At 39.3% G+C, this 14,353-nt stretch overlaps 1 protein-coding gene across 6 annotated transcripts in view; it reads left to right on the top strand.

The window, feature by feature from the left end:
• LOC145894912 (uncharacterized) overlaps positions 1-14,353 on the top strand; it is a 425,937-nt gene that overhangs the window by 341,156 nt on the left and 70,428 nt on the right. For 5 of the 6 annotated variants that reach the window (XM_082983587.1, XM_082983586.1, XM_082983590.1 and 2 more), the window contains 2 exons: positions 5,053-5,214; positions 11,410-11,571. The exons of the other annotated variant lie outside the window; for it this stretch is intronic. In XM_082983587.1, coding sequence (XP_082839713.1) covers positions 5,053-5,214; positions 11,410-11,571 — 324 coding nt within the window. The remainder of the gene's footprint in view (positions 1-5,052; positions 5,215-11,409; positions 11,572-14,353) is intronic. 6 annotated transcript variants of the gene reach the window in all.

Below are 14,353 nucleotides of genomic sequence, written 5' to 3'. Positions count from 1 at the left end.
TTTCTGACAAATTACAATGTTGAATTTTTTTCGAAGTATTTTATCAGAATGACTTCAAACACCGGGCATTTCACGCTGTTTGCTTTATCTGGAATCTCTACCGATTTTCATCATTCTTACGCTAATTAGCACCAAATTCTTGACAAATAGAGAGATTTTTTTACAAAATCTGTTGAGCGGAAAGTGGTCTGGCACTTGATTGAAAGTGACGTCACCCCCAAAGGATCGTTATATTAAAGTCATTCTGATTTAATACTTCGGATTTCAACATCGTTATATTTGTGTGACATAACGTTTTTGAACAAAGTTTTTATTGAGATATAAAATGTAAGCTGTTGTACTGTAAACCCGGAAGAAGTTTGAATGTTCGTGTTAAACGGTCATGTGAAATTGTAATCATTAACGCGGAACGCTTATGGCGATAAATTTTTTTTGATTCTGCCAGAATGATGATAGTATTTAAATATATGTTTTTCTAACCCTAACAGTGTAGCAATAAAATGTTTTTACTTAATGAAATCTACCTAACCAGCAGCACTTCTTTCACGTGACACAAGTTAACTATCAATTCAATTTTAAATGTTACTAACAGTGTATTTGCTTTTATTGACACCTTGTGTAGTAATTTTCTAATACTAGCATATGTGGGAGTATCTAGGTTTAGGTGACTGGGATCCAGTAGGTCCGGACTAACAAGCAACACTTATTGTCTGACTTACAATTTACTCGGGGTGGCATCGGGCAAATTTATATCAAATACAATGTTTTGTTGGAATTTTCATTGACGACCAATATGCGTTTTTATTCCTATCTGTATTTGGTTTCAATATTTCCCAGACCTTACTTCAAAGTAAAAGCAAATAAAACTATGACTCACGCACCGCCGCAAAAACATGCGCGTCAGGTTTCGCTATAACGTAACACAGTTACACAAACGGTGTTTTATTTCAAAAATAGCGCTGACGCAGACATTGGTGGTTTGTAATGTTTGCTCACAAGTAACAGTAATAAAAAAGCTCTGCATATGAATACGAATATTCCTTGCACATATTTGTGCACTACCCATTAATAAAACAACTTAAAACGTCGAATGCAAAAATATGTTTGTTTATTCCTTGTAATAGTTTTATTGGCTTTCGTGGAAATGCAAGCATATAAATATGACCAAAATCACAAACGTGTTAGTAAGTTGGCGCCATGTGTAATTCGGGATGACACTACAGCGCTGTGCTGCTTGATTGCATTGCCAAAGTTTAAGAATGACTCCACGAGTCCACGCAACACCAGCAAAAGAGAAACGCGGCGAAAAAAGGAATTTAATCCGCTTCGTTTTAATGCGGTAAAGTGAGCGCAACATCACCTTCCATGTTGTAACAAATGATACCAACACGCATAGTCGTATTCAGAGGGAGGGGGTGAAAGAGGCCCACGCTCTCAAGCAATATCTATTAGCTGGCAACCTTATATGAAAATATATCTTTTTTTTTCTGCACAAATGCGTATTGAGTTAAAAAAAAATTTGTTCCAAATTTTTTAAAGCGTATTTAATTAATTTTGAAACTCACGGGAAAAAATTTGTTTGATGGACGTTTCTGTCGTCATGCAATCGAACTTCTTCAGGACAAAGTGCGTGAGTGTAAACAACACGGTAAATATAAGAAAGCTCGAAAAACACAAAAAGGGAAGGCGTGAAGTAAAAAGACGAAAGTTGTAAGCAAGCCGAAAATGCGAATCAATGTACAACCACACATCTCCACAAGCACACTGGGCAATTCGAGTCAAGCCTATGACGTTCCAGATTTTTTCTCTTTTAAGTGCTCGTGCACGAAACTTACAAATTTGGTGTATCGCAGAAACTGCAAGACTTTCAGCGACGTAATTTACAACAAACAAGAATGTAAACAATAGAGTAATTTAACTAGATAAATTAATAAAAATCTACGATGCCTTGGGAGCAGAGGCGTAAAGTTTTGCACATCACCGGGGTGCGGCGAGTATTAATGCTAACCTTACAAGGTTGTTTGAACGCCATATTATTCAGTTTATAGGGTCTTCGATGTTGACAATTTTCATGGCGATTGGTATATGTAATCTTCGACCGAAAAACTGGACAAAACAAAACGTGGTTTTAAACAAATGTTTTCGAGGCGAACTCCGTAGTCAATTTTCTCTACACAAACGATAAATTCTTCCTTCCACGTGTGCGTCACAAACGTTTGGCTTGTTGCGTTATTGTAGATCGCCAATACGAGGCAAACGAAACTGCGTGTTAAGAACGTTTAAACAGCAGTGAAATGCGCCTTCATTTTTGCCACGGTTCAAACCGACGAAAGCCGAAGTCTCGTACTCCACGCCAGTGCTTGGGAGTTTACAAAGCACGCTGTATAACAGGCGGGCGTTCAAACACCTGGAGGCCTTGCAAAATATATAACAACACAACCACACCCTTCGTCACCTTTAGGCGAGAAATCTTGGTTTCGCCACAGAAACGAACCAGTGTGGCCATTCACTAAAATCGCACTCTGCACATAACCAACCTCCTGTTTTTGAGCCTCTTCCTCTGAAACTAAGGTTTCCGCTCTTGTATACAGTGCACGCACTACAACACGCTTGTGCGCGTTGGGGTTCGCGAACCGAAACGACAGATACCTGTCGGAATGAGTCAGTTACCAGTATACGTTTGTGCGGAGAGGCCCCCGGTTCTCGCTTTAAATAGAAACATCAAAAAGTGACATCACCCCGACATATTCACGTTCCATTATAAACTCCTGGTGACGTCACTCCTGTCCGTCCATCTGCTTATGTATACAAGTTCAAAAAAATTCCCTGTAGTTTTCTTCCGTTGAGCAGTTAGGAGTAATTCAAAGGTCTCCTCATCGCCAATGTTGTATTTTCAAATAGCACAAAATAATAGAATGGTTCTAACGTGAAATGAGACTTGCCTTTATAGCAGAAAATTTAATTATCCTTGCGAAATGAGTATTACACGCGTCTATGCTCAACGCTTGGCCCTAATATTAACCTTCATGCATGACTGATTGCTTGATGACGTGTCCTGGAACATTTCTACGTAGTAGGACTAGTTCAAAATATTTTTTTGAATTATAGCGGGCAGCAGAATTTCAATCCACGAGCCACAGGTTGCACAACCCTAGTTTAGATGAATGTTTTACTTTTACCCAAACTTCAAACAATGCATCTCCAGTGACACCTTCCATATTGCATCTCATGATACCAACACGCATAGTCGTAGGGAGGGGGTACAAGGGGCCCAGGCACCCGAGCAAAATCTATCAGCTGGAAACCTCGTAAAAAAAACTTTGCATTCTTTTTTCCATACACAACTTCGTATTCAGTCAAATAATTTTTGGTCCCAATCATATTCAAGTATTATTTAATCAATTTTTGAAGCTCGTGCGTAAAAATTTATTTGATCGACGTTTCTGTCGTCATGCAATCAATCTTTGTTAGGATAAAGTGCGTGAGTGCAAACAACACCGTAAATATAAGAAAGCTCGAAAAAACGCCAAGGGGTGTGGGAAGAAGAAAGACGAAAGGTGTAAGCAAGCCGAAAATGCGAACAACCACACATCTCCACAAGCACACTGGACAATTAGAGTCAAGCCTATAACTTTCAACGATGCCATTTAAAACAAACCAGAATGGAAACAATGACGTAATTTAACTCAATTATTTAAATCAGCGATGCTTTGGGAGTTTACCAGGTGTCGATACACTGCTGGAAAAAATGTCTGCGTTCTAACATTCAGCGTGAATTCATATGCATTTATTCTATAAACATCCGTTTAAACTTGTCATTTTTTAACCCATAACTGTCGTTTCTCCAAAATTCACCTGTATCTGCTGTAAGTTGCGACAACGCTGTACCCGCGGTTGGGCACGTCGCGTTTGTGTTCCTATTGCGTTGTTCGTCAGGCGCTGCCAGTCTCGTCAATGCATACGGCGTCGCAGTCAGCACAGGGTATGCGGTTACACCTCCAGTATCGAACGCATCTCCTTTACGATCTTTGGAAGGCGAAACCAAAGCACGCGGTCTGACAGGCGGGCGTTCAAACACTAGGGAGGCCTTGCAAAAATGTAGCATTTCGTAAACCTGGCATTTCTTAAAAAATATATGTACAAGCATCCTTCGTCACCTTTAGCCCCCGGTTCTCTCTTTAAATGGAACATCAAAAAATGATGTCACCCCGACGTATTCACGTTCCATTGTGAGCTCGATACTCATTTGAATGGAATTCAGGTGTCCAAGCAGAGATTCCACGTCCACTCGACTTCATATTTAAGCATTATCTTCCAAAGTAGAAGCAAGAAAACTATGGTGCACGTGTCAACGCAAAAACGCATTTAATCTTTCAGTAAGATAACGCAATTATACAAACAAGCAATTGTAAAACCCTGCTTTTTGTAAAATAATATGTACAAGCAATGAGGCAATAATGATAAGTGAGTTACAGACAGTAGTGCACACAAAATGGAATAGTGTATGTCTGGCTAGTTAACCCATAGCTGCGCTCATGAGACCCGATAGGTCGATGTTTTTTAATGTTGTACCAGCAGTTATATTTGTTTGCGATTTACTGGATTCGACTGGTAAAAGCTAATGAAACGATGGGGCACGCACCGCCGCAAAACATGCGTTTTAGTTTTCGGTAACACAACACTGTTACACAAGTAAAGATATTTCTAAAACACAACTGGTACGTTTCATACAGTGCGTAAGCAGCATTCGCTGCAGTAATTTATAACTTGAGTGGTTTCGTAAGCTTTACAATACGTATAGGAGACAATTATTTTCCACTAATTACGTGGGAAAAATGATCTGACTTAAGATTAGGGGTCCGAGAAAAACCATGTTCACAAAATGGGGGCCGCGGCCAAAAAAGTTTGGAAAACCCTGCTCTAACTGACTGAGCTACCGGAGCTGAACGATTAAATTCACCAAGTAATTGTTCTGTCTCTGTGACGTAATAATTGATAATAATGATATTGTTGACGTAAAAACTGATTCCAGCAATTTCTCATTTGTTTCAGATGACGTCGTTGAAACTTGATTACAACACAGTTGATGATGAAAGTGCATCTGCTATTGCTTCATGTATTCAGTGGATTGAGGATCTGTCTCTGGGGAATTGTGAGATGACAAGTGGTGGAATCTGTAAGATTGCAAATTCCATATCACAACTTAAGAAACCAGTAAGTTGTATGTTAGACCAGTGGTTTCCAAACTTCTTAGGCTCGCGACACACTTGGATGTTCTGGAATCGTTCATCACACATAACTTTATTCTGTTTAGGAAAAGTTAAATTAAAACAACAATACCGGTTGCACTACCGTGGTTTGAATTTAAATCGTCATTCTGGCAGAATAAAAAAAATGTTTTATCGATAAAAGCGTTCCGCACTCACAAATTACAATGTTGAATTTTTTTAAAGTCCGAAGTATTTCATCAGAATGACTACAAACACCGGGCTTTTCACGCTGTTTGCTTTATCTGGGATCTCTACCGATTTTAATTACTCTTACGCTAATTAGCACCGAATTCTTGATAAATAGAGAGATTTTTTTACAAAATCTGTTGAGCGGAAAGTGGTTTGGCACTTGATTGAACGTGACAGGGCTCTGCACACCAGACGCGGTTGACGGTTGCGGCTGGCGATGCGTAGCCGTCGCGGATTTTTCCCGCGCTTTTTGAAACGGCAAGGGGATTCACACCTGCAGTGCGGTTGGCGCCAACACGGCAAATCATGTCGATATCTACAGCGTGTCGCAAAAACGTCAATAGGAAATTTTAATAATGTATTAAAATCCAAACACAGCGATCTTCAGACAGCTCAGATCGATTTATTTAGAGAAAAATATATTTCGCCTAAAACGGCATCATCAGTTTCTCCATTTACCAAAACTACATTATTATTGATACATTATTATTGATACGGTGTGCGATCGACAGCCTGCCAGGGGCCTTTGGTTTTTTTGATCCAGATTTGATTTACTAATCACATAGGAAATTTTAATTAGTTTTATTATACGACAATTAAATTAGTAATCTAGTAATATTTATGCACAGAGCTTATATATACGACATGTGTATTATTTGGTTCGCTTTTACAGTTAGGACAGCAAATAACTATGCGGTTAGTGGCACTAATCTATAATATTTCGCAAAAGAAACGTTTTCAAAAAAATTAATTAGTCCAAAAAATTAATTACCGTAAAATAATTTTCGCCATTGTCAACAATAATAATACATCAATTAATTTTTGATATTTAATCACCAAACACTCCAAATACAAATAGAATTACCTAAAACCACCTAAAATTAATCATAACAAGTCAAAAACCCTGCGAAAACAAACTTCAGATCAACGCGGCTGACGGAAAAGTTAAATCAGATTTAACTCCGCCGTCAGACGCTTCGAGCGAGAAAATGACGCCGTCACGGCATGACGCCGGCTGGTGTGAATCCCCCGCCGCTTCGAAACCGCGTCGCCAACCGTCAACCGCGTCTGGTGTCAAGTAATTCTGATACTTCGGATTTCAACATCGTTATATTTGTGTGACATAACGTTTTTGAACAAAGTTTTTATCGATATATAAAATGTAAGCTGTTGTACTGTAAACCCGGAAGAAGTTTGAATGTTCGTGTTAAACGGTCATGTGAAATTGTAATCATTAACGCGGAACGCTTATGGCGATAAATTTGTTTAGATTCTGCCAGAATGATGATAGTATTTAAATATATGTTTTTCTAACCCTAACAGTGTAGCAATAAAATGTTTTTACTTAATGAAATCTACCTAACCAGCAGCACTTCTTTCACGTGACACAAGTTAACTATCAATTCAATTTTAAATGTTACTAACAGTGTAACAATTTTTGTTGGAATTTTCATTGACTACCAATATGCGTTTTTATTCCTATCTGTATTTGGTTTCAATATTTCCCAGACCTTACTTCAAAGTAAAAGCAAATAAAACTATGACTCACGCACCGCCGCAAAACATGCGCTTCAGGTTTCGCTATAACGTAAAACCGTCTTTTATTTCAAAAATAGCGCAGACGCAGACATTGGTGGTTTGTAATGTTTGCTCTCAAGTAACCGTAATAAAAAAGCTCTGCATATGAATACGAATATTCCTTGCACATATTTGTGCACTACCCATTAATAAAACAACTCAAAGGTCGAATACAAAAATATGTTTGTTTATTCCTTGTAATAGTTTTATTGGCTTTCGTGGAAATGCAAGCATATAACTATGACCAAAATCACAAACGTGTTAGTAAGTTGGAGCCATGTGTAATTCAAGATGACACTACAGCGTTGTGCTGCTTGATTGCATTGCCAAAGTTTACGACTGACTCCACGAGTCCACGCAACACCCGCAAAAGAGAAACGCGGCGAAAAAAGGAATTTAATCCGCTTCGTTATAATGCGGTAAAGTGAGCGCAACATCACCTTCCATGTTGTAACAAATGATACCCACGCGCATAGTCGTATTCAGAGGGAGGGGGTAAAAGAGGCCCACGCTCTCAAGCAATATCTATTAGCTGGCAACCTTATATGAAAATATATCATTTTTTTCTGCACAAATGCGTATTGAGTTAAAAAAAATTTTGTTCCAAATTTTTTCAAGCATATTTAATTAATTTTAAAACTCACGGGATAAAATTTGTTTGATCGACGTTTCTGTCGTCATGCAATCGAACTTCTTCAGGACAAAGTGCGTGAGTGTAGACAACACGGTAAAGATAAGAAAGCTCGAAAAACACAAAGGGGAGGCGTGAAGTAGAAAGACGAAAGGTGTAAGCAAGCCGAAAATGCGAATCAATGTACAACCACACATCTCCACAAGCACACTGGACAATCAGAGTAAAGCCTATGACGTTCCAGATTTTTTCTCTTTTAAGTGCTCGTGCACGAAACTTACAAATTTGGTGTATCGCAGAAACTGCAAGACTTTCAGCGAAGTAATTTAAAACAACCAAGAATGTAAACAATAGAGTAATTTAACTAGATCAATAATAATGTATTAAAATCCCAAAACAGCGATCTGTAGACAGCTCAGATCAATTTATTGAGAGAAAAATATATTTCGCCTAAAAACTGATGATGCCGTTTAAGGCGAAATATATTTTTCTCTCAATAAATCGATCTGAGCTGTCTACAGATCGCTGTTTTGGGATTTTAATACATTATTATTGATACGGTGTGCGATCGACAGCCTGCCAGGGGCCTTTGGTTTTTTGATCCAGTTTTGATTTACTAATCACATTAACTAGATCAATTAATTAAAATCTACGATGCCTTGGGAGCAGAGGCGTAAAGTTTTGCACATCACCGGGATGCGGCGAGTATTAATGCTAACCTCAGAAGGTTGTTTGAACGCCATAATATTCAGTTTATAGGGTCTTCGATGTTGACAATTTTAATGGCGATTGGTATATGTAATCTTCGACCGAAAAACTGGACAAAACTAAACGTGGTTTTAAATAAATGTTTTCGCGGCGAACTCGGTAGTCAATTTTCTCTACACAAATGATAAATTCTTCCTTCCACGTGTGCGTCACAAACGTTTCGCTTGTGCTGCGTTATTGTTGATCGCAAATACGAGGCAAACGAAACTGCGTGTTAAGAACGTTTAAACAGCAGTGAAATGCGCCTTCATTTTTGCCACGGTTCAAACCGACGAAAGCCGAAGTCTCGTACTCCACGCCAGTGCTAGGGAGTTTACAAAGCACGCTGTATAACAGGCGGGCGTTCAAACACCTGGAGGCCTTGCAAAATATATAACAACACAACCACACCCTTCGTCACCTTTAGGCGAGGAATCTTGGTTTCGCCACAGAAACGAACGAGGGTGGCCATTCACTAAAATCGCATTCTGCACATTACCAACCTCCTGTTTTTAAGCCTCTTCCTCTGAAACTATGATTTCCGCTCTTGTATACAATGCACGCACTACAACACGCTTGTGGGCGATGGGGTTCGCGAACCGAAACGACAGATACCTGTCGGAATGAGTCGGTTACCAGTATACGTTTGTGCGGAGAGGCCCCCGGTTCTCGCTTCAAATAGAAACATCAAAAAGTGACATCACCCCGACATATTCACGTTCCATTATAAACTCCTGGTGACGTCACTCCTGTGCGTCCATCTGCTTATGTATACAAGTTCAAAAAAATTCCCTGTAGTTTTCTTCCGTTGAGCAGTTAGGAGTAATTCAAAGGTCTCCTCATCACCAAAATTGTATTTTCAAATAGCACAAAATAATAAAATGACTCTAAAGTGAAATGAGACTTGGCTTTATAGCAGAAAATTTAATTATCCTTGCGAAATGAGTATTGCACGCGTCTATGCTCAACGCTTGGCCCTAATATTAACCTTCATGCATGACTGATTGCTTGATGACGTGTCGTGGAACATTTCTACGTAGTAGGACTAGTTTAAAATAATTTTTTTGTCTAAATTATAGCGGGCAGCAGAATTTCAATCCGCGAGCCACATGTTGCACAACCCTAGTTTAGATGAATGTTTTACTTTTACCCAAACTTCAAACAATGCATCTCCAGTGACACCTTCCATATTGCATCATATGATACCAACACGCATAGTCGTAGGGAGGGGGTACAAGAGGCCCAGGCTCCCAAGCAAAATCTATCAGCTGGAAACCTCGTAAAAAAAAAACTTTGCATTCTTTTTTCCATACATATTAAATAATTTTTGGTCCCAATCATATTCAAGCATTGTTTAATCAATTTTTGAAGCTCGTGCGCAAAAATTTATTTGATCGACGTTTCTGTCGTCATGCAATCAATGTTCGTTAGGACAAAGTGCGTGAGTGTAAACAACACCGTAAATATAAGAAAGCTCGAAAAAACGCCAAGGGGTGTGGGAAGAAGAAAGGAGTAAGCAAGCCGAAAATGCGCAGAACCACACATCTCCACAAACACACTGGACAATCAGAGTCGAGCCTATAACTTTCAACGATGCCATTTAAAACAAACCAGAATGGAAACAATGACGTAATTTAACTCAATTATTTACTCAATTATTAAGCATTAAAATCAGCGATGCTTTGGGAGTTTACCAGGTGTCGATACACTACTGGAAAAATGTCTGCGTTCTAACATTCAGCGTGAATTCATATGCATTTATTCTATAAACATCCGTTTAAACTTGTCATTTTTTTACCCAAAACTGTCGTTTCTCCAAAATTCACCTGTATCTGCTGTAAGTTGCGACAACGCTGTACCCGCGGTTGGGCACGTCGCGTTTGTGTTCCTATTGCGTTGTTCGTCAGGCGCTGCCAGTCTCGTCAATGCATACGGCGTCGCAGTCAGCACAGGGTATGCGGTTACACCTCCAGTATCGAACGCATCTCCTTTACGATCTTTGGAAGGCGAAACCAAAGCACGCGGTCTGACAGGCGGGCGTTCAAACACTAGGGAGGCCTTGCAAAAATGTAGCATTTCGTAAACCCGGCATTTCTTAAAAAATATATGTACAAGCACCCTTCGTCACCTTTAGCCCCCGGTTCTCTCTTTAAATGGAACATCAAAAAATGATATCACCCCGACGTATTCACATTGCATTGTGAACTCGATACTCGTTTCAATGGAATTCAGGTGTTCAAGCAGAGATTCCACGTCCACTCGACTCCATATTTAAGAATTATCTTCCAAAGTAGAAGCAAGAAAACTATGGTGCACGTGTCAACGCAAAAACACACTTTTAAGGTTTTTAGTAAGATAACGCAATCACACAAACAAGCAATTGTAAAACCCTGCTTTTTGTAAAAAATATGTACAAGCAATGAGGCAATAATGATAAGTGAGTTACAGACAGTTGTGCACACAAAATGGAATAGTGTATGTCTGGCTAGTTAAATCATAGCTGCACTTATGAGACCCGATAGGTCGATGCTTTTTAATATTGTACCAGCAGTTATATTTGTTTGCGATTTACTGGATTCGACTGGTAAAAGCTAATGAAACTATGGGGCACGCACCGCCGCAAAACATGCGTTTTAGTTTTCGGTAACGCAACACCGTTACACAAGTAAAGATATCTTTAAAAACACAACTGGTACGTTTCATACAGTGCCTTAGCAACATTCACTGCAGTAATTTATAACTTGAGTGATTTCGTAAGCTTTACAATACGTATAGGGGACAATTATTTTCCACTAATTACGTGGGAAAAATGATCTGACGTAAGATTAGGGGTCCGAGAAAAAAAGTTTGGGAAAACCTGCTCTAACTGACTGAGCTACCGGAGCTCAACGATTAAATTCACCAAGTGATTGTTCTGCCTCTGTAACGTCATAATTGATAATAATGATATTGTTGACATAAAAACTGACTCCAGTAATTTTTTATTTGTTTCAGATGACGTCGTTGAATCTTGGTTTCAACAAAGTTGATGATGAAAGTGCATCTGCTATTGCTTCATGTATTCAGTGGATTGAGAATCTGTCTCTGGGGGGTTGTAAGATGACAAGTGGTGGAATCTGTAAGATTGCAAATTCCATATCACAACTTCAGAAACCAGTAAGTTGTATGTTAGACCAGTGGTTTCCAAACTTTTTGGGGCAGTGTTTCCCAACCGGTGGTACGCGATGGCATTCCAGGTGGTACGCGAGCACCTTTCCGTAATTTGCGGATATATTTCGAATTTAAAAAATCGTAAGTGATCCCAAAATGTTCGTTACTTCATCCCCTAGGTTACTTTGTAACACTCAACTAGGTGGTACGCGATGAAATTGTTTTACCTCCAAGTGGTAATCAACCACATAAAGGTTGGGAATTACTGCGCTACATGTGGCGACAACGCTGTATCGCGTTGGCCACGTCGCGTTTCTGTTCCTTTTGCGTTGTTCGTCGAGCGCGGCCAGTCTAGCCAATATTTACGTCGTCGTAGTCAGCACAGGGTATCCGGTCACACCTCCAGCATCGAACGCATCTCCTGTACGATCTTGGGATGCGAAACCAAAGCACGCTGTATGACAGGCGGGCGTTCAAACACCTGGAAGCCTTGCAAAATATATTACAACACAACCACACCCTCCGTCATCTTTAGGCTTCAAATCTTGGTTTCGCTACAGAAACGGACGAGGGTGGCCATTCGCTAAAATCGCACTCTGCACATTACCAACCTCTTGCTTAAAGTGGGAATATTAAAAAATGATATCACCCTGACGTATCATTATAAACTCCTGGTGACGTCACTCCTGTGCGTCCATCTGCTTTTGTACATGTTGAAAAATTTTCTCTGTACTTTTGTTACGTTCAGCAGTTAGGGGTAATTCAAAGTTATCCTCATCGCCAATGTTGTATTTTCAAATAGCACAAAATAATGCGCATCACCGAAAATGCGCATCAACCACACATCTCCACAAGCACACTGGACAATCAGAGTCAAGCCTATGACGTTCCAGATTTTTTCTCTTTTAAGTGCTCGTGCACGAAACTTACAAATTTGGTGTATCGCAGAAGCTGCAAGACTTCTAACGATGCCATTTAAAACAAACCAGAATGCAAACAATAACGTAATTTAAATCAAATATTTACCAGCTAGATTAAGCATTAAAATCTGCAATGCTTTGGGAGTTTACTATAGGTGTCGATACACTGCTGAAAAAAATATGTGCTGTTTAACGTTAAGCGCGAATTCGTGTGCATTTATTCGATAAACATCTGTTTATACTTGTCATTTTTTTTTTATCCAAAACAGTCGTTTCTTCAAATTCACCTGTATCCGTTACATGTTACGACAACACTGTACCCGCGGTTAGACTCGTTTTTGTGAAATTCAGGTGTTCAAGCAGAGATTCCACGTCCTCTCGACTCCATATTTAATCATTGTCTTCCAAAGTAAAACTATGGTGCACAAGCCAAAGTATATGTTTGAGCATTTTAGTAAGATAACGTAATTATACAAACTGCCGTTTTAGCAAAGGATTGAGTAAGGCATTTCGTAAAAACCTTGCTTTGCGTAAAAAATTATTTACAAGCAATAAGCTAATAATGATCAGTGCTCTGCAGACACTAGTGTACAGTGTACACCAAATGGAATAGTCCATGTCTGTGGCTGCTTAGCCACTGTTGCACTGATGAGACCCGGTAGGTCGATGTTTTTTAATATTTTACCAGCAGTTATATTTGTTAGCGATTTACTGGATTCGACTTGCAAATGCCAATGAATATATGGGGCACGTTGCACAAGCCGTCTTTTATTGCAAAAATAGAGCAGACGCAACCATTGGTTGTTTGTGCAGCTCGACCACAAGAAACAGTAATACTAAAGCAAAAATGGCTAAAAACTATTTGAACACTCCTATGAAAATTTTCAGAAGGACAAATTTAATACAATATAACAACACAACCACACCCTTCGTCACCTTTAGGCGAGGAATTTCGCCACTGAGTGGAACGAGTTTGGCCATTTGCTAAAAGCACACTCTGCACATTACCAACCTCCTGTTTTTGTGCCTCTTCCTCTGAAACTAAGGTTTCCGCTCTTGTATACAATGCACGCACTACAGCACGCTTGTGGCCGACGGGGTTTGCGAACCCAAACGAGAGATACCTGTCGGAATGAGTCAGTTACCAGTATGTGGTTGTGCGGAAGGGTCCCGGTTCTCGCTTTAAATGGAAACATCAAAAAATGATATCACCTTGACGTATTCACGTTCCAATGTGAACTCGATACTCGTTTTAATGGAATTCAGGTGTTCAAGCAGAGATTCCACGTCCACTCGACTCCATATTTAAGCATTATCTTCCAAAGTAAAAGCAAGAAAACTATGGTGCACGTGCCAACGCAAAACACACTTTTAAGTTTTTTAGTAAAATAACGCAATCACACAAACAGGCAATTGTAAAACACTGCTTTTGTAAAAAAAAAAGTATGCACAAGCAAAGCTAATAATGATCAGTGCTCTGCAGACAGTATTGCACACAAAATGGAATAATCTATGTCTGGTTGGTTAACCTCTAGCTGCACTGATGAGACCCGATAGGTCGATGTTTTTTGAATATTTTACCAGCAATTATATTTGTTCTAAACATTTAATGTCACATTTATCCGAACTAATTTCTTAATTTCATCTTTTATTTGCAGATAAGGAAGTTGAATCTTTACGACAATGACGTACATGGTGATGCGGCAGAAACCTTACTCAAGTGTGTTCACAATATACAAGATGAATTTATAGTCTCTCGTGAATGGATAGATAAAGACTTAGAAGGGAAATTTCAGAACCTTCCAGAGCCTGTAAGTATTAAAACTATTTGTTCCACGTACAAACTGTCATTGTTATTTGATACTAAC

This window comes from Ascidia mentula, chromosome 3 (genome assembly GCF_947561715.1).
Source record: "Ascidia mentula chromosome 3, kaAscMent1.1, whole genome shotgun sequence".
In the NCBI taxonomy this organism is placed as follows: domain Eukaryota; kingdom Metazoa; phylum Chordata; class Ascidiacea; order Phlebobranchia; family Ascidiidae; genus Ascidia; species Ascidia mentula.
The sequence above is the reverse complement of the archived record's forward strand: the minus strand, read 5'-3'. Positions and strand labels throughout refer to the sequence as shown.